The 19,996-nt window shown below is 41.3% G+C and overlaps 1 protein-coding gene across 3 annotated transcripts in view; it reads right to left on the reverse strand.

The window, feature by feature from the left end:
• Positions 1–19,996, reverse strand: part of UBTF (upstream binding transcription factor) — a 67,633-nt gene that overhangs the window by 13,650 nt on the left and 33,987 nt on the right. For all 3 annotated transcript variants that reach the window (XM_068102738.2, XM_068102739.2, XM_068102740.2), the window contains 9 exons: positions 19,067–19,190; positions 15,979–16,089; positions 13,153–13,280; positions 12,783–12,924; positions 9,276–9,317; positions 8,763–8,879; positions 8,243–8,404; positions 7,773–7,949; positions 4,521–4,631 (listed from right to left, as the gene is read on the reverse strand). In XM_068102738.2, the coding sequence (XP_067958839.1) occupies positions 4,521–4,631; positions 7,773–7,949; positions 8,243–8,404; positions 8,763–8,879; positions 9,276–9,317; positions 12,783–12,924; positions 13,153–13,280; positions 15,979–16,089; positions 19,067–19,190 (1,114 nt within the window). The remainder of the gene's footprint in view (positions 1–4,520; positions 4,632–7,772; positions 7,950–8,242; positions 8,405–8,762; positions 8,880–9,275; positions 9,318–12,782; positions 12,925–13,152; positions 13,281–15,978; positions 16,090–19,066; positions 19,191–19,996) is intronic.

Raw genomic sequence — 19,996 nt, forward strand, 5'->3', positions numbered from 1 at the left:
TTACAAGCCCCGCTACGCCGCTTTTAGACTTTCGGTCTTGTTGTTCATTTGTTTGACTGATCAAATGCTCATGGAAGAGGCTTTGCACACAATCAGTGTTGGCGAGGACGTCAAAATAAATCAGTTGGTTTACATGAATTACAAGGGCAGACAATTAGGAGTGAACAAAGTATATGGGATTTGAACTTGAGATCCCAATTCATAACGAGAAAGACACTCGGGAGAGCGCATACCTCTACCAGGCTGAAACAATTTATGTTTTGTATCCTGCTCATAAGCCAGATCTGCATCTGAACCAAAATCTAATTGGCTTGTTATTGTCAACTACCCACTCATACACCAAGTTTTGGCATAACCCTCCACAACCTTTTGAGATATCGTGCTATGTATCGTTTTTGGCACAATCTCTCAATGACTGAGGAAAATATAATAAACTAGAACGCCACTCGGTAGAGCGCGTACCTCCACCAGGCTGAACAGTTTATGTTTTGCATCCCACTGATAGGCCGGATCTGGATTCAGACCTGAACCAAAATCTAATCGGCTTGTTCTCGTCACCTAACCAACTTATCCACCAAGATTAGTCATAACTCGTCCATAACTTTTTAAAATATGTTATATATCGCTTTTCGCCCGATCTCTCAATGGTGAAGAATCACTTAAAAATCAAATAATTCTCGTATCCGAATCCATAATCAGATCTTCACCAAAATCGAATCGATTAGTCCTCGTCACACACACAACCTGTCCACCAACTTTCGTCCAAATCCGTCCACACCTTTTTGAGATATCCTGCTATATATAATGTTTGGCCCCATCTGCCAATGGTGAAAAATCACTGAAGAAATTATACTAGCCGGATCTGAATCCTAATCTTCACCAAAATCGAATCATTTCGTCCTCGTCACATATGCTACCTCTCTGCCAAATTCTGTCCGAATCCATCCACAACTTGAGATATCCTATTCACAGAGAAACAAACAGACAGGGGTGAAAACATAACCTCCCATCCACCTTTGGTGGTGGAGGTAAAAATTCTCGTATCCGTATCCATATCCAGATCCTCACTAAATTCGAATCAATTCATCGTCACACACCCAACCTGTCCACAATGTTTCGTCTCAATACAACCATAACTTTTTGAGATATTCTCCTCACAGACAAAAAGGGGGTGAAAATATAACCTCCATCCACCTTCGATGGCATAGGTAACGATCGAAAGACTAGGCAACTATACTGTTGAAAACAAAGGTGGGTGAACATTTGCAAACAGGAAGGTAGGGAATACAATGTACAAAGAGCAGAGTGTAACTGAACAGGATACGTTGAAATACTGTTCAGTCTTTATCAAATTCATCTTATGAATCACATAGGAAAATGTCATTCCACTTATCAAGAGCCGTATCATCCAGGGTTTGGCTCAACGATGGTCAAAAGGAGGTCATGTTCGAAAGGCTAATGAAACCATCTTTGGAAAATTCATATTTTGCTCTCCGATGCCTGAATAGTATCTTTCAACACCAATGCGTGAATTCATCAACAAATCTCTCACTCTCACTATCTCTCTCTGAAAGGAAAGTCTGGCAAATCCCTCCCACTCCCTCCCACCCCAATATAGCTTCTTAACAATTCTTTAGAGGAAGTTCAATCATCCAGATTCCTGCGTCTCACTATCGTCTATCAGCCATGATCTTTCTTGGGCAAACCACTTTTCAACATTGGCCTCCAAAGCCAGTGGCAGACTGGGTATCCTCCACTGTACAAAGTCCTTCCTTGGCACACCTGAACTCCTATCCACCTAAAAAGGCCTTCATCCACAGCTTGATGGAGTACTGCTCTCCTCTCTGGGCTGGCTCCCCTGCCTCACATCTTGCTGCAGCTTGACGCCATGTAAGCCAAGGCCTTCAAGATCATTGGCATCTCCCATGCTGAAGCTGAGTCGATGGGCTTATCACTTTGCCATCAGTTGTCTCTCTGTCTTCTTCCGCCTCCTTTCTGGTCTTACACCCTCTGCTCTGGCACTGGGCATTCTATGATGTTTTGTCCTTCCTCTCACCCCTAGGTTTCTGCATGGCTGACACACGTGACACAGTCCACCATCAACCCCCTTCTGGTGAAACTTACCTTAATCCAGGATCAATGCTCACACTCATTTGTTCCTCCTTTTATCCACCTGTGGAATCAACTTCCACATTCTCTTCAATCTCAATCTTCCCTCCAGGTCTTCAAGACAGTTGTTCACCACCATCTCAGGCCATCCCCAACTGAAAACCATATTTTCTACCCTCGTTAACCCACACCCAAAATACCTCCTCCTAATATTCCAAGTTTTCCTCCTTGGAGTTTCCTTCTCCATGCTTGCATGTTTTGCGTCCCGTTTTTGTGTCATGGGGACCGCAAGGCTAACCCCCGCTCTTGCAGGGAAAATGGCCTTTAAAATGCCTGTTGTTTTATCTTACGTCCTGATATGTTCAGTGTGCTAGCTCTTCCATAAGCCTCAATCTTTTATTAAAAACTAGATGGTATTCATGGAATACTTACTCTGCGCAGTCAACTTGGTGCGAGCCAACCTTTGTTTTTGAAGGTTTTTTTTTCTTTCATCCAATATGAATAGGTACACCGTATCCCTGCGCATCGTAAGAGCGTGACCAAGGGTTGGCGTCAGGAAGGGCATCCGGCAATAAAAACATTGCCTCAAACAGGGAACCATGATTGTCATGGGGCCCGCAAGGCTAGCCCCCGCTCTGGCGGGGAAAATGGCCTTAAAACGATCATTCATTATTCATTCAATATGGCTACCAGACCACGCGAGCAATGGCATCATAAATTTATATTCTCTAATATAATTGTTGTGTGAATCATGCTCAAGAATTTTCAAACTGTTCAGACCAAGCATTGTCCCTGTCGAATTATGACATCATAATTATGGCACCAATGATGTCATCGTTAACACTTATTCCCCATGTGGAGTTCTTTACAATGAACCACGTTTCAATTTCTTCCCATGGGGCGGTTTCGGAGATATAGAGGTGCAACGTTTTTCCAAGATGGCGCCTGTACCACATGATGTATGACGTCATAAGTATCACTAAAATTATACAGGTGGAGGCGCTCCAATGGTGTACATTTCGTGACAATCGGACCAACAATAACAGGAAAAAAAATTCATACTGATCGGATCAAGCGTTGTGCTTGTCGAATTATGATGTCATAATGAAGGTACCGATGACATCATTAACATATTGTTACGTTTGTAGGGGGTAGCCGTAGGCAATGATTACCTTAGTCCAGGTAGAATTGCATAGGTAGTGTGCTCCGACTGCCGTGAAGAAGAAGAAACAATGTACATAAGTAGGGATTCGGTAGACCGTATGTCGTGTAAGCGCACATCTTCGTTCCCATCACGAGGGGTGGGGTTATGTTAATTAGTTCGGGATTATGGGTAATTAATCCCGTGTGCAATGGCCTCTGTTATTTTTCCTCTGTCCCTTATGACACCAGCAGCACACACACCTAGCAAGAAATCGCGCATTTATAACACTAATTAAAGCGACCGGAACCGGGACATTCAACTACTGCTGGTGCCGCAGCCGTCACATCGCAATACAAGCAGGCAGGTCCGTGAGGCCACGCCCCGAAGAGCAGTGATTGGTCCGGGCTTGGTTGGCGCAAGGACTGCTGAGATGGGACTGGGATTGGTGGAGCAGATCAGGATGACATCTGAGCCTTGAGTATAAAAGAATGCTGTCCCTGACATTCTCTTCTTCTTGGCTCGTAGTTCTTCCATGGGGAGTACTTGACAACGTGCCATGTTTCAATTTTTTCCATTGAGAGGTTTTGGAGATATAGAGGTGTAACATTTTTCCAAGATGGCGTCCGCACCATGTGACATCATAATTATGAATAAAAAAAATTCTACAGGTGGAGGCGCTCCTATGGTAAAATCTCGTGTCAATCGGACCAACGGTTGCCAAGAAAATGAATTCTTAAAAATGTACACGCACACCACACGTACACAACCAAATGCTTCATCCTGCTTTTCGCTTCGTGAGCGCAGGGTAAATATCAAGTGCATTTCCAAAATTGCACTGCAGCACGTTGCTCACCTAAGGTGGGCCAACACAGTTCCCATTTGTCAAACTGAATTACTTGAGCACTTATTCTTTCTTGAAGACTTGGAGACACCAGCTTGCCATTATTAAGATGCATGAGACTTTTTTTTTATTTTACCCGAAAATTTTAACAAGGCAGGTTGGCAAACGTAATTATATTTGAACCGACAAGTGTGAATTAAAGGAATTTCAGCAGAGCCATGCGAAGGTTTGTTGGATAGATATGATAGTCTTGCGAAGTTACAAGGTAAAAAAAAATATGAATGCACTTATGCATGCACCCTTTGTTTTGTTTTTTTTGTTGGCTTCAGGAGAAGATGCAAAATGATACCTGGAAAATTACAGCATACAAAATTGTGAAGTTAGACTTATTATTTTAAGCAAAAGGAAAAGTCATGGAAGTTTCACCTCGTATCTTTTTTGGCTGTCGGCTGCAGCTTTAATCCATGGCATCTTCTGCTTCTTATCCAAGTTTTTCCATTCAACCTCCAGTGCCTTTATGGCTTTTCTGCGGTCATTCTGTAGAAAACATGCGCAGTTAAGTCTTGCTTCATTTATTGTGGCAAAAGGAAAGCAGGCGTGGCAGGAAAATAAAATTCAAACAAAATTCAGACATTTGTTATAAGAAGAAACAGGAAGATGAAACCATTATTTGTTGGACAATTTGAGACAAAACCAAAATAAAGTCAAAATTTGAAAACTATAAAATTCATACAACACCAAAAAGACAAAGTGGGAAGGTGTGCGGGTGAGGATGTTGAAGTGGCATGAGATTTGGAGGATGGAGCCAATATTGTTGAATTTCCTGTTGCGGGCAACGTATGATGTGCTTCCGTCACCAGTAAACTTGAGATTGTGGGGGTTGTTGCAGGACGAGAGATGTTATTTGGGTGGAGGTGTGGGAACGGTGCAGCATGCACTGAGTGCATGCTCAGTGGCATTGGCAGCAGGAAGATACAGGTGGCGACATGATCAGGTGCTGGTGGTGGTGGTGCAGATGGTGCAACAAGAGGTGCTGAGATCGAGAGAGAGAAGAGTGGAGAAGGAGACTGATGGGGGAGAGGTGTGGTTTGTCAAAGAGGGCCAAGTGGTAAGAGGTGGAAAGAGGAGGAGGTGGAAAGCAAGAGGGCTGTCAGATGCTTGTGATTGGCAGGTGGTGGCAGACCTAAAGCCACAATTGGTATTCCCAGAGGAGATCTGTGTGACAAGGTTGCGGCCTGACATTGTCATTTGGTCAAGTGCAACAAGACAGGTCATCTTAGGGGAGTTGTCGGTACCTTGGGAAGAGAACATGGAGGAGGTGCACGAGAGGAAGAGAGGAAAGTACAGTGAGCTGGAGGCAGAGTGCCGGGAGAAGGGTTGGCGAGTTTCGTGTCAGCCATTTGAGGTGGGGTGTGGAGGGTATATTGGCAATTCATTTTCTGCATTTCTTGCTCGGCTTGAAGTGTGTGGGACAGAAAGAAGGAGGACGTGTGACAAGGTGGCCAGGTTGTCTTGAAAGGCTCATTTTGGATGTGGAGGAAGTTTATGGAGGCACGTCGAACGGTGTCAGTTGGTTGTGTTTTTTTTTTTGTTTTTTTTAATTACCATTATTATTTCTTATTTTGTGTATATGAGTGAGTGGGTGAGGGTGTGTGTTTTTGCATGAATTAATTTTTGCATGAGTGTGTGTTTTTGTGTGTTGAGTGGTGTATGATGTAAGGGTAGGTGGTTGGTTGGTTGGTGTTGTGTGTGTATGGGTGTGTATGTGTGTGTATGAATGATCTGGTGTGTTTTTTTGGGGAGTGGTGAAGGGTATAAAGGTGGGTGTTTGAGTGTTCCACCATGTTTGTTTGGTGCTGTGGATTCTGGATGTGGAGGTGTTGGTGTTGTTCTTCGCACTGGCTGGGGGTGGGGGTATGTACGCATCCAGGTGCAGTTGCTGCATGTGGATGTGTATGTGCCCCTGCTGGCCCACATTGACTGACCGTATCGAGGTTGAAGGGCCAAAACGGGATAGCCGAGGCCCTCGTCTGAGGACCCGGTCAGTGAGGCATACTTGTGACCAGATGAGTTTTGAAATATTTATAATAGCTTTTCCCGGTGTTTTTCCGGCTGGTTTGAGTCGCGGGTTGAGCACGAATTTTTCACACTAGCCCCACGCAGGAATTCAATTCCTGTTTATTAAAAATTGTAGACGAGTTAATCTCCAATGCACTTCTACATATACTTGCATACACGTACATACGCATGTATATACATACACTCACATCCGGGGTTTATACGTAAGACATATTTTACTGTACGTAAGACATCGGCCATTATAAAGCTCGCATTGTTATGTGTGGAAAATTTCTGAGGAGATTCCGTTGGCTCAATGGCGCATTGGGCTATCACCGTGAAAGTGATGGAGGTCCCTGGTTAGAGTCCCGGGTTGAGTCCGAATTTTCACACTAGCCCCGCGCAGGAATTTAATTCCTGTTTATTAAAAAAAAAAATATATATATATATATATATATATAACTAAGAAATAGTAGAAACTCCACAGTACGAGCAGGGCGTCTCATTTGCATTGAATAAATAATCGTTAGATTAAATAAGACGCGGACGTAGCTTCAGGACGTCGATCTTAAATTGTCGACAAGCTTTCGACCAACAAAGGTCTTCTTCTGAGTCGGCCCCAAGTTCAACGGAACATATAAATATATATATATATATATATATATAATAAAATCGGAAGAAAGTAATAAGTTACGGACGTAGCTTCAGGACGCTCTTTTATTTTCGACAAGCTTTTGGCCAAATAGAACTTCTTCTCGGTCTTCCTCAAGTTCAATGCGATATAAGAAGATAAGAGATCGTCCTGAAGCTACATCCGTAACTTGTTTAATTTCTTCTGATTATTTATTTAATGCAAATGAGGCACCCTGCTTGTATTGTAGAGTTTCTGCTATTTGTCACAGCTTTAGATATATTGGAAGGTCATTGAGAGATAAGCCTCGTTTTCACAGCTGAGGAGGCCAGATCGACTCTACCTTGTTTTTTTTTCCTGTTTTCATGGGGTAGTAATCGGTGAGACAGCTGTGTGGGTGTGAGTCATCAACTTAATTGAGTTGCTGGTTGTTAAAATGTGCTGGTTTGTAAAATGCTGAATAACACAGCTTTTACTGTACATGTTTTCTTTACAAGAACAATCTGAAGTCATACAAAGAAAAAGTAAAAGGAGAAGAATGAAGAGAGGAAGAAGAAGAAAAAGAAGGATGCGAAGAAGAAGATAACAAAGAAGAAGAAGAAAGATATACAAATTATTGACCAATACTGACCTGTCAGGAAAGTTAGAGTTATACAGAGACATTTATAAATATAAATAAAGATATAAAGAATCTTTGTCAATTATGAGTATCAGTTTAGAAAAATCCAATTATGATCACCAAGAATATTATTGGCACAATACAACCCATATTCTTAGTCGGTGAACAGACAGGGAGGTCCGCTGATGCATTTTGGTAATCCGAGCACGTACAAAATGGTCATCCACAAGGTATTCCTAAATCAATGAAGGAAGTAAAATTGGGCATTAAATACACCAATTGCACTGCGTTTTATGACAGGTTTGCACAGGTGCAAGAATTTACCCAATTCCATATCTCCACACCATTTCTGTACTTTTCACAAAAATACCTTGAAGCGGGTCATGTAGTTATCGAGTTTACTCTGCTGGAACAGCTGTTCAGGCATCCTCGGTGGCTCAGGCATTTGGCCCTTCCTCGTGACAGACTCCTTGCGCTCTTTCAGCAAAGCTTGAGCCTTTTGTTCGTAGTCCGCCTTCATGGATGCTTCAAGCTTCTTGTATCTTTCCTGAAAACCAAGCCATGGACGGTACAAGTTTAGTTGAACATCCCAGCAAATGACACAATTTCCACATGGAGCATACAGGCTGCAATATACAGCAACGAAACAATAACTGCACAAATAAATAAATAAATAGCAAAGTACAAATAAATTTTTTTTTAAAACATACGAGTATATATTATCAAATGAAATAAACATCCCATAGGATGAAGTTCTCACATTTGTTGGTAGGCATTAAAGACTAAGGTTATTCAACAATCCATTGCCAATAAAAGTGAACAGCACAAAGCACGAGTCACCTTTTTTTTTTCTGAAAGCTCTCCCCACAAGCGTACAAGAAGTCGCGTCAATTCACTCTCTGGCATGTCGGGATTTTTCTTTCGAAGCTTCTTTTTCTTCTCTTCAGAGAAAATAAACATGGCCGAAATGGGCCTCTGAGGCCGCTCTGCAATTGCCGGGACCTGTGGCGAAGGTATTCAAAGTTATTTCACATGACTGCATAGGATAAAGCAGTGAAAAGAAAGATAAGAAGATGTTAACTCGGCAATATCAAAATTGTTTGACTAGCACCTTCATAAATAATAGTCGTTCGTAAATTGTGAAGCTGAGATCATTTTTTGATTATTTTTGCAAACTTGAACTTTAAAAACGAATCTATTACCTTGTTGTGAACATGTGTTTAACATTTCTGCAGTAGACCAATTATAGTGTGTAGTACAAGGTTCAGTACAAACACCAAAAAACCCATTTTCATCATACCCAAAAAACTGCGACAAATATCTCCAAATATATTCATGGTGTCTCAAATGTATGACCTACCGATGATGTGGCAGAAGCTTCACGTGCAGCTGGAAGCAAAGCACCTGCAGTCATCCCTCTCCCATCTCTTGATTTTGTGTCGCCAAGTACACGTGCCCGTTCCTCCTCTGACAGGCCCTGGATAGCAGGAAGGATTTCAAAATGAACCGTCTCCCTCAATATACCGTGCGAGTTCACCAAATTCCATAATAGTTTTAACTAACCAAATATCCAGACATTATTGAGAAAGGTCTTATCCAAATAAGAGTCAAAATAAATACACAAACAATCTAAATATTTATTTTACTTCACAATTCCTAACTTTGTAGCCTTAATATTTGACAATGCACGATTAAAGAACTGTGCAATTTTTTTTCCTGTTTTTGCCTATTGATTAAAACCTCCATTCAGATATTCTAAACGCTCAAGGCTTTGCATTTTGGCTGAAATTAAGTGACAAGTTGAATCAGAATAACTAAGTAGCCACAACATACAAATAACATTTAAGTGCTCTCAATGGTACCAAGTGCTCACCTCTAGGAACTTCTGCATGTCCAGCTCATATTGCTTCTTTTTCTGCAGCATTCATTCAGCGCATTAAAACAAAAGGTTATTCAAATCCCTGTCAGAAACCCAGAAAAGCAATTCTTCAAAATGCACACCAGCAAAAGTTTGGTTCCCCCCACCACCCAATCCACAAAAAGAACAATAAACCCCTCTCCAATCAAGGCAATTCCTCAAAAATAAAATGAACTAGAACGACGTCACCACATCGACCGATATGCCTCTGCCCATATTATTGCATCATTATAATACTTGTACCAAGTTTGTTTTAAATCCATACAGCTGTTAAGTTATCACATTTTTACATTACATGACCTCTGACTTCGGGATCCCAAAATCTAATCACTTAACCTTTACATCATTATACGTACCTGTACCAAGTTTGAATTGGATCACTTCAGCCGTTCTCAAGTTCACATTTTCACCTGACCTTTGACCCCAAAGTGTAATGAGTGAATCTTTACATCATTATACAAACAGTCATGGCCAAAATAATTGGCACATTTGCACGTTTTTCAAATAACTCACAATTTTCTCGAAAATAAGTTGAAATTGACAAAAGTATTTGGCCTCCACAATTCTTTATTTCACTGTTAATATTACAGAACCTTTGTTTTTGATTCAGAACTCAATATATCCTTTTAAATCAGAAAATAAAAAGAAATGTCATTGTCAAAATTATTGACACCCAAGACTTAATATTTTGTAGCACAGACTTTGGACAAAATAACCGCAGTCAAGCACTTCCTATAGCCATGGAGGAGCTTCCTCCACCTCTCCACTGGAAGTTTGGCCCACTCTTCTGCAAACTGCTCCAGTTCTCCCAGATTTGAAGGGTGCCTTCTCCCAACTGCTGTTTTCAGATCTCCCCACAGGTGTTCAATGGGATTTACATCTGGACTCATTGCTGATCACTTCAGAACAGTCCAGCGTATTCTTACCATTCCTGGGTGCTATTTGTAGTGTGTTTGGGGTCATTTTCCTGCTGCAAGACCCATGAGGTTTGACGGAGACCCAGCTTTCTGACACTGGGTTGAACATTGCGCTCTAAAATGCCTTGGTAATCTCCTGATTTCATGATGCCATGCACCCATTCAAGGGACCCACTGCCAGAGGCAGCACAGCAACCCCAAAACATCACTCAACCTCCTCCATGTTTTACTGTAGGGAAGGTGTTCTTTTCTTTGAAGGCTTCATTTTGTTTTCTGTAAACAGAGATGATGTGCTTTACAAAAACGCTCCAATTTGGTCTCATCTATCCACATGACATTCTCCCAGAAGGAGTTTGGCTTGTTCAGGTGTGTTTTGGCAAACTCCAGACGTGCTTTCTTATGTCTCTCTCTCAGCAGTGGGGTCCACCTGGGTCTCCTACCATACAATCAATCTCATTTCTTTGAGTTGGCGACGGATGGTGCGAGTTGAAACTATCGCACCTTGTGTCTGAAAGACAGCTTGAATCTGTTCGCCAGTTGATCGAGGTGCTTTCTCCACCATTCGAACAATCCTTCGCTGCAATCTTCGATCAAGTTTTCTCTTGCGGCCACGTCCAGGGAGGTTGGCTACAGTGCCATGGGCCTTAAACTTTCTGATAGCATTGCATACGGTGGACACAGGAACATCAAGGTCTCTGGAGATGGATTTGTAGCCTTGTGATTGTCCATGCTTGGCTGCAATCTTGTGTCTGACCTCCTCAGACAATTCTCTGGGTTTCTTTCTTTTCTCCATGGTCATTGAGGTATACACTGACACAAAACAGCAGAACGACTCATTTTTTCTTTTCAAACTGGGTGAATGAGTCATTTTTATATTGTAGGCACCTGCAACTCACCATAGGTGAGTTAAATTCAAAAGTAAAGGAGAATCACCTGCTTGAAATCGAATTATTTCTATCAACTTCTAAAAGGTGCCAATAATATTGTCTGGACCATTTTATAATTTCTGTGTGGAAAAAGCTAAGATTTAGCAATTTTTTCAGCTTTTTTTGTTTTGTTCTACTGCAAACCAAAGAAATACCAAAATAGTACCAAAATATTTTTGGAAATGCGAAATATTTTGGTTTGGAGTACCAAAATATTTTTTTAATTTCAACACTTTTCTGGAAGAAATGGCGAATTATTTGAACAAAAAGTGCAAGGATGCCAATATTTTTGGCCACGACTGCACCTGTACTATCCTGTACATAATTCTACCTAAGTGTACCAAATTTGGTCAGAATCCCATCACTGTTTCACAAGTTACAGGATTTTCACCTAACATGACTTCTCAACTTTGGCCTTTGACCTTGTGACCACAAAATCTAATAATTTAATCTTTACCTCATTATACATACCTGCACCAAGTTTGACCTTAAGCCGTTCTCACGTTATCGCGGCAACGAAAACCTATCACGGACGGACGGATAGATAGACACACAGCCGGACGGACAACCTGAAAACATAATGCCTCCGGCGATTTCGTCAACAGAGGCATAAAAATCACTCAGACCGACACTTGGCAAAATAAAACAAAGTAGAATGTCACTCAGTAGAGCATCCTTTTGACCTCAAAAATAATTGGTGGTTGAATTCAATGACCTGATATGCAAATCATCAAAATTTAAGTTAATCGGATGAAAATTTGGGATTTTAGAAATTTGAAAAGGTTGTTAATCTTTGGCCTATGTTGACCTTTTGGACTATGTTGACCTCAAAAATAGATGGTGATTAAATTAAGTTAGCTGATAGGAAAATCCTATTCAAATTTCAAGTCAATTGGATGAAAATTGAGGATTTTAGAAATTCGAAAAAAGTGGTTGACCTTTGGCCTATATTGACCTTTTGACCTCAAAACTCTACCGTTCGGTGATGTTTTGTGAAGATCAGTTGAAAATTGTGACCTGTAGGCAAGTATAAGTGAACGGACGCAACACACACGAACGCACACACAAAAACCAGTGAGATCAACATATTTGTCAAAATATATATTTTTTTCCAAGTAATAATAAATCATAGCATTGTACCTCGAGATAAAATCTGCATGAGTGGGGAAGAAGAGCTTACATACGAGTACTATCAGTGGGGAGTGAAAGGCAAGAAATAAGCGACCTCCCAAGTCCCTAAACAACTGCAGCATGATAGTTTATCAATAATTACACGTATCGAAGTATCGAAAGAACAATTACACGTATCGAAGGTTAAATACAGATATTTTATCAAAACATTCAGGGAAGAGACAAATATTATGGGCACACTTGCAGGAATCAAAATTACATTCATTAATCAATGACAAACATGAAGACATGGAACAGACACAACAGTTCTCCAATATTATTTAACTGCAGAAGAACTCTCCTCCAAATAATGACAGTCTGAATAGGCATCTCACATTTAAAATAGCAAAATGCTTCGTTCGTAACTATAAATTATACACTAAAAGGGTTATGATGGTATAAATGATACAAATGTCCTCAAGCCATATCTACATACTCATATTCCATACCTGGTCACAACGCCGATGGTACAAGTCTTTCTCTTTTGCGGAGAGAACCTTCCACTGTCGGCTGCACTCTTGCATACGCTCTGTGCTGGGCATATCTTTAAGGCTGCCAATAAGCTCGGCACAAAAGAACGCGTAAGCATTGCTGCACGAACACAGAGCAGACAGGGCAAGAGCGGAAGGGTTCCAGACTAATTGAGAGAAATGCATGAAATAATTGCCAAATGACAATTTATACAAGACTTCAGGTTGCAAAATGATACTGCAGATTGAGGGTTTAAAAGGACAATTGCTTGGCAAAAACAGTTGATTGACAAAGGACAGTTCACATATTCACGCTCACGTCGTTGGTACAATACAGTGTGCAACTTACGAGGGTGGTTTGCTTGGCCGCCCATCATGTTTGTCTTTGAGCATTCGCTCAGCTTTGGACAGCACAGACTTTCCGAGGTCATTTGAAGCAAAGTCAGGGTGTCTCTCTAAGTATTCACGGAGCACTTCCTGAAAGGAGATGACAGGCGGGGCTCAATGCATCCACTTGCATTCTGAGTGCAATACCACCGTATTATAATCGAGTAAATATAGTCTTGTCGATTTTATATTTTTCGTTGTGCGCTGTGCAAATTATAAGGAAAAAGACAACAACTCAAAGTTGAAAAAAGGCTCAAAGTTGAACTTGTTAGAGCCATTCGCAATATTAAGCTCTGCACCAGATTTGGGCGATTCTAGCTGCCATCGTTGTCCAGTTATTATTCTGCCGACAAACAGACAACACAAACTCACAGACCGGTTCATCGCAATACTACCGCGCCCAGCCTACGGCTGTGGGGGGAATTAGGAACAGCTACCCACCAGTGAGGTTGCTGATAAGGGTAGGATATTTCCTTTAAGCACGGTAATGGAAGGGTTGTAAATGAATGACATTTAGTCATTCAACATTCATAAAATAATTTAAAATTTAACACGTTTCACTGCTAAACAGTGAAATCAGTTGCTAAAACTGCTAAACAAAAGATTTTGAAAGTGCCAAAAAGGAGATTTTTGTTCTGCAGTGTATAATGTTCTGCCAGTATAGAATTCAATTGAAATAAAATAAAGATTATAAAAGTTGTAGAATGTTTTTTGTAAAAGTTTTACCGCCGTTGATGCAGCGTCTTTTACACCACTTTATTTAACACGTTACATTAGTTCTTCATGCCTGTTGTTTGTGTCCTTTAAAACGTCCTCAAAGCAAACAGTAAGTTTCCGGTTAGGAATGATTTTCAATTTTGTTTCACGGTGTGGCGGACAGAGTAAAAATATTATCTCGCCCCTCTCTGCGCATACGCACTTGGGATGAATTCAAAGCCAAAGTACTGCTAAACGACAGGTTCATTTTCCGATTCATGTTCTGATCCGTTTTCAAAATACAACATTCAATTTAAACAGGTTGTTCCTCAACCACAACCTGACGATTGTAGACGGTGAGACAGACAGACATGAAACAATTGCTTCACCCTGCTTTTCGCGTCGCGAGCACGAGATAAAAATAGACAGCTGTATTATAAAAGGACACAATAAAATCCCGATTGCTGTTATTTTTGCACATTTCTGAACCTTGGACCTTTAAACATGACCAGGTGCATTCACAGCGTTTTCACCAGGTGCCGTCAGCAGCCATGTACACATAAGCACAATATTAGGACAGACTTTCCATCATGTCAGCTGAATCATTTCAAACTTCAGAGGTTGCATCACTGCGGTGTTTATACAAGTTTTGCAAATGCCATCCCAACAGTCTACCCACTTTCATCTTTTTTTATTGCCTATACACCTTCAGGAAGGTAAGAAACTAAAAATGTAATTGAGTTAATCTGCCTGGCTCAACATTCACTTATTTCATTACAGGGGAAAACTAGAACGGTACTCAGTTGAGAGCATACCTCCACCTGGTTGGCCATAACACTCAATGGTGAAGAATCACTTTAAAATTATACTATCCGAATCCAGATCTTCACCAAAATTGAATCGATTCTTCCTTGTCACACACCCACCCTCTCCAACAAGTTTCGTCCAAATCCATCGATAACCTTTTGAGATATCCTGCTATGCATCGTTTTTGGCCCCATCTCCCAATGGTGAAGAATCACTTAAAAATTCTACTAGCTGGATCTGAATCTTCACCAAATCTAATAATTTCGTCCATGTCACATACGTTACATCTCTGAAAAATTTCGTCCGAATCCATCCACAACTTTTTGAGATATTTTGTTCACAAACGGACAAACAGACAGACAGACAGGGGTGAAAACATAACCTCCATCCACCCTTGGTGGCGGAGATAAAAATGTGAAACCTGCAAAATAGTAAATACTGCATTGGTGAGAGTCCACCGAGTCATAGGAAGAGTTCTCCCTTGAAAAGTTTCACACGATGTAATCCAAAATCAGCGAGCAATGTTCATGCAATGAGACAAAAGTAATGAACAAAAAACACTTATCTCGAGTGTTTTAAAATCAGCACTTTGCCAGATACTCTTTCAAAAAGAACCCAAACTGATGGAACTGGATGGTTACAAAATAAATAACTACTGAAGAGACCTTTTAGCTTATTAGTTATTTTCAATGGAGGTGTGGAGGTGTTTACTAATACTAGTAGTGCTGCTGCTACTACTACGACTACAACATTTGGATTTTCTGGCAACGACTCCATCAAGCAGCTTGGTGGTGGAGTGGGTGAAACATTGTTGCATTGCCCTCAGTTGTAGGTTTGATTCTCATGACTGCAGTCTGCCAAGGTGGCACGGTCAATCTACCCAGGAACAGTTCTTCACCGAGAAAACAAACGTTCACAACTTCTTGTGTAAACCTCAATGCTCTGTCAATAACATGGGCCTGGATAACCTCCATGCTTATAGATATCTTGCGTTTCAAAAATATATATAGACCATAGATCATTTTTCGATATCAGTCGTACTTGAAAAATTCTCCATGCCTACAACTTGCCACAGACAAATCATTCACACTTGAGATTCTTCCACATTTTGCAGAGTAAAAAAAACAAATAACCGTTTCAGATCCTTCAAGTGCTTGTAGGGCTATAATCGGTCATTACATCAATTTCAAAATTTTATTACCAATAAACTTTTGGCAATTTATTTGATGAAATCAGTCACGAACTGTTGTGTACAACACTTAAAACTGCAGGCACAAACACAGACCTTGTACTCCTTTTGCATCTCTAGCGCTTTGTTAATCCACTTCAAACGCTTTTTGTCTGGAAGGAGAGACCACTGCCTGCGAAGGTTGTCTTTCACATCCTTTGGGTTCATCTGAAACAAATCCACAGCACAAGCTCAAAATAAATATGCCACAAATAAAAGTTTGCCTTAAAACTAAAAGATCTCCATTGCACAGTACTTGCAATTTTGTTGCATTCAAAGTTGAGGCTCATGGAAGAGCAACGTAAGGGTAGAAGGTAACACAATGATAATGGGGCAAGCAGGACGTGTCGATACAACAGGGGATTCACGCAGAAGAGGAAGACAGAAGAATGAAACATTGCAACATGAAAATATGTGGAGATAAGTATGTGGCGAATGGGGGTTAATGGTTAGAAAAAGCTCGTGGGTAGGAAGGCAGATGATTAGAACTTGTGGTACACTGCAAACTTGAAACCCTAGACGGAGGAATAGGGTTGAAGAGAATGAGGAAAATAAGCAGCAGGCCAAGATTTCGGGAGCTTCACAAGAAGATCGAAGAACATAACATGTGTGGCTCAGAGGCCTGGAATTATGGGTAGAGTGATAGAATACACGCAGGCAAAAAAAAACTATCTGTGACAACAAAGTAGCAGATCCTGTGCCTCTTTGCAGCAGATGCCTATGTTGTTGAGAGCTTTGGATTCTACAATGTCCAACAGTGACGGGTGTGAAGCGGCTTCACCGGCCAATGTGGAAGAACAGTTCTCTGAAATAGGGGACAGACAGACGTTGAAGGCCGTAACGAGTTCAGATTTACCAAGGGAGGTATAAGTGTTGTAAAATCAAAGTCTCACAACAGCTTTCTCGATCCGAGTTTAATCTGAATCAATCTCGTACAGCATCTAGAAAGAATACATGGCAACAATCATTTCTCTTTTCTCATAAGCATTGAGAGTATACATCATTTTGGATACACGTAAGCAAGCTTCATGCCAACGAGATTTCTCACCTTCCTAAATAAGCATATAAGTGTCTCAGGTCTCCGATGTCAAGTCTAACCCTCGCACTCGGCGAGTGGATATTTATGAGAGTGCTGTAGTGGCCAGACGATGTTACTGCATCTGGGCTAGCCTAGTTGTCTACGTTTCACTACAATAAGCACCCAGACTGCAGCTGGGTTTGGAGGCCAGCTTTCAGGTATAGTCTGCCCATGAGAGGTTGTAGATAATGGCAAGGCTCAGAAGTTCATAGGACTTAACTTCTTCCAGAGGTTGTTTGAATATCCTCCAGATGTGCAAACCATCCAGACCTTGTTAAAAACTTTATCACAATTTTACATTGTTCGGATTACGAACACTTCTGGTAGTGTTTTATAAAACGAGACAAAATAACATGGTACCATCCACAAACCTAAAACGTTTGTAAAATGGCTTAATGGCATTATGGATTGTATGGGCTCCAGACGAGAGATGGTTATGGGCTGCCATTTTGAAGAATCAGAGGGGAAGAGCAAAGTTAGACGGACTCGTGAAGGTTCATCTCCAGATGAGAAAAGGGGGACAAAGGAGTTGAAATGAGAATAAAGATAAAACTGGGGGAGGATCACAAGGAAAAATGTTACTTGAGTGCATACAACTTGGAATAGCTAAAGAAGAGCAGAGGACTTAAAAATAGAAAGAAAAAATATATATAATGCAATACTATGAATTAACTAGTAGGCTCCATGAGAGAATCTGCACCTTGTCCATGTCTCGGAAAAAAATCTACCCATAATTCCAAAGTACAGACGACCATTTGCAGAAGGACAATATCAAATGCGGCAGCACAAACTGCTCCCTCAAAGTGGAGCATACACCATGGCAATGGGAATTAATATATTGTAAAACATCAAGGTGATTAATTAGTCAAGAAAATACTATTTTGGGGCGAATTACAATGAAGCAACTGGCTCTGGAAGCTCGCATGGATACATGGCCTTCCCAAGAAAGGATACGGTAAAGGGTCAAGGCTGATTTGGGTTCGCAAAAGACTGAATCCCGTACAGAGTTCGATTGCATAAAGCAAACATAGAGGTATTCGCTATAAAGACAATAAAAAGAAAGGCAAACTTTGCAGAGTTGAAAGCCACGTTTTAAGTGGTTGACGTAAATTTTTGATTTTTCCCTATCTGACGAAAGTGATGTGGCAGAAAGGGAGCTGAGCATAGGGATTGCTACAGGCCGGAGGGTGGGAACAAGTTGAGTATTAATTCCCTGCCACCAAATTTGAAGCCCAACCTCCTTCCTGCACCTCCACTACCCTCCCCCCACTAAAATTTGTTCCTCCTTTTTCCCATCTGTGGGACCAACTTCCAAATCCTCTTCAATCTCATTCCTCCCTCCAGGTCTTCAAGACAGCTGTTCACCACCATCTCAGATTGCCCCCAATCCAAAGCCATGATTTATTCTACCCTCGTTACCCCCAACCCCACCCAAGTCCCTTCTCTTTCCAAATTTCCAGTTTTCCCTCATGAGAGGTTTCTTCTGTATCCATCTTGTCCACCCAATCATCCCCACGCCCATTGTTTGTCCATCTCCCTCTGTCTTGACCTTCAATTCTGTTGGTGTTTCGTCATGTTTCAATCATGCTACATATTGATTTTATCCCAACCACCCAATGGTGAAGAATAATTAAAATAAAATAAAAACATTTTCGTAACCCGATTCATATTGGTCTGAATATTTGTCCGTCCGAATGCGTCCATAACTTTTTGAGATAGTGCTATATATCAGTTTTAGCCATAACATTCAATGGTGAAGAATCACAGAAAAAAATTCCGGATCCAAATTGGGATCTGGATCTTCACCAAAATCTAATAATTTCGTCCTCGTCACACACCCATCCTCTCCACCACATTTATCCAAATCCATCCACAACTTTTTGAGATATTCTGTTCACAGACAAACACAGACAGACAGGCAAACAGGCAAACAGCCAAACAGCCAGGGGTGAAAACATAACCTCCATCCACCTTCAGTGGCAGAAGTAATAAAACTATACTTTCACGATGACAGGTATCCTACACGTTAGGCTTCAGGCATGTAAACATGGAAGAAACCTTACATACCTCTGGATGCTGCTTCATGAACACCTTTTTCTCGTGTAAAAACCACAGCTGTTGTGGCGTTTTGGGTTTTTCTGGAAGATCTGACTTGGGAGGAGCCATTTCAACAAGGTCTGGATGTTCTTCCCTGAAAAAAACAGTTTGAGAGCTCTGGGTATAGACCACTAGTTTGTGCTTGCATTCAAAAATGCGTAACATAATTTACACTGTGAATTTACTCTGAAGACGGAAGCCTCTCCTCAGTGAAAGACACGTGAAAGCCCACTTGGAGTTTGCAAAAAAAGCACCTAAATGACTCTAAGACTGTGAGAAACAAGATTCTGTGGTCTGATGAAACCAAGATTGAACTGTTTGGCTTCCGTGTGGCCACTCAGCCATAAAGCCCAGATCGCGGGAGTGTTGCAGTGATGGTTGTCCTTCTGGAGGTTTCTCCCATCTCCACACAGGATCTCTGGAGGTCAGCCAGAGTGACCATCGGGTTATTGGTCACCTCTCTAACCAAGGCCCTTCTCCTCTGATTGCTCAGTTTGACCGGGCGGCCAGCTCGAGGAAGAGTCCTGGTTGTTCCAAACTTCTTGCATTTAAGAATTATGGAGGCCACTGTGCTCTTGGGAACCTTCAATGCAGCAGAATTTTTTTGTAGGCTTCCCCAGATCTGGGCCTCGACACAATCCTGTCTCTGAGCTCTGCAGGCAGTTCCTTCGACCTCATGGCTTGGTTTTTGCTCTGATATGCATCGTCAGCTATGAGACCTTATATATAGTGTTACGAATTCATGTGAATTACTATTCAGGTCTTTGCTTATCAATGTGTAGTCGATTAAAGGTTGTTGTGATTAAAGGGTCAGGAGCCCTTCTGGGAAAAAGGAGACCGGAAACGGAAGGAAAAAGACACGAGGTCCTGAAGAAGCGACGATCTTCTTCTTCTTCCTCG

The sequence above is a fragment of the Myxine glutinosa genome, chromosome 7, assembly GCF_964187855.1.
Source record: "Myxine glutinosa chromosome 7, kmMyxGlut1.1, whole genome shotgun sequence".
Classification (NCBI taxonomy): Eukaryota; Metazoa; Chordata; class Myxini; order Myxiniformes; family Myxinidae; genus Myxine; species Myxine glutinosa.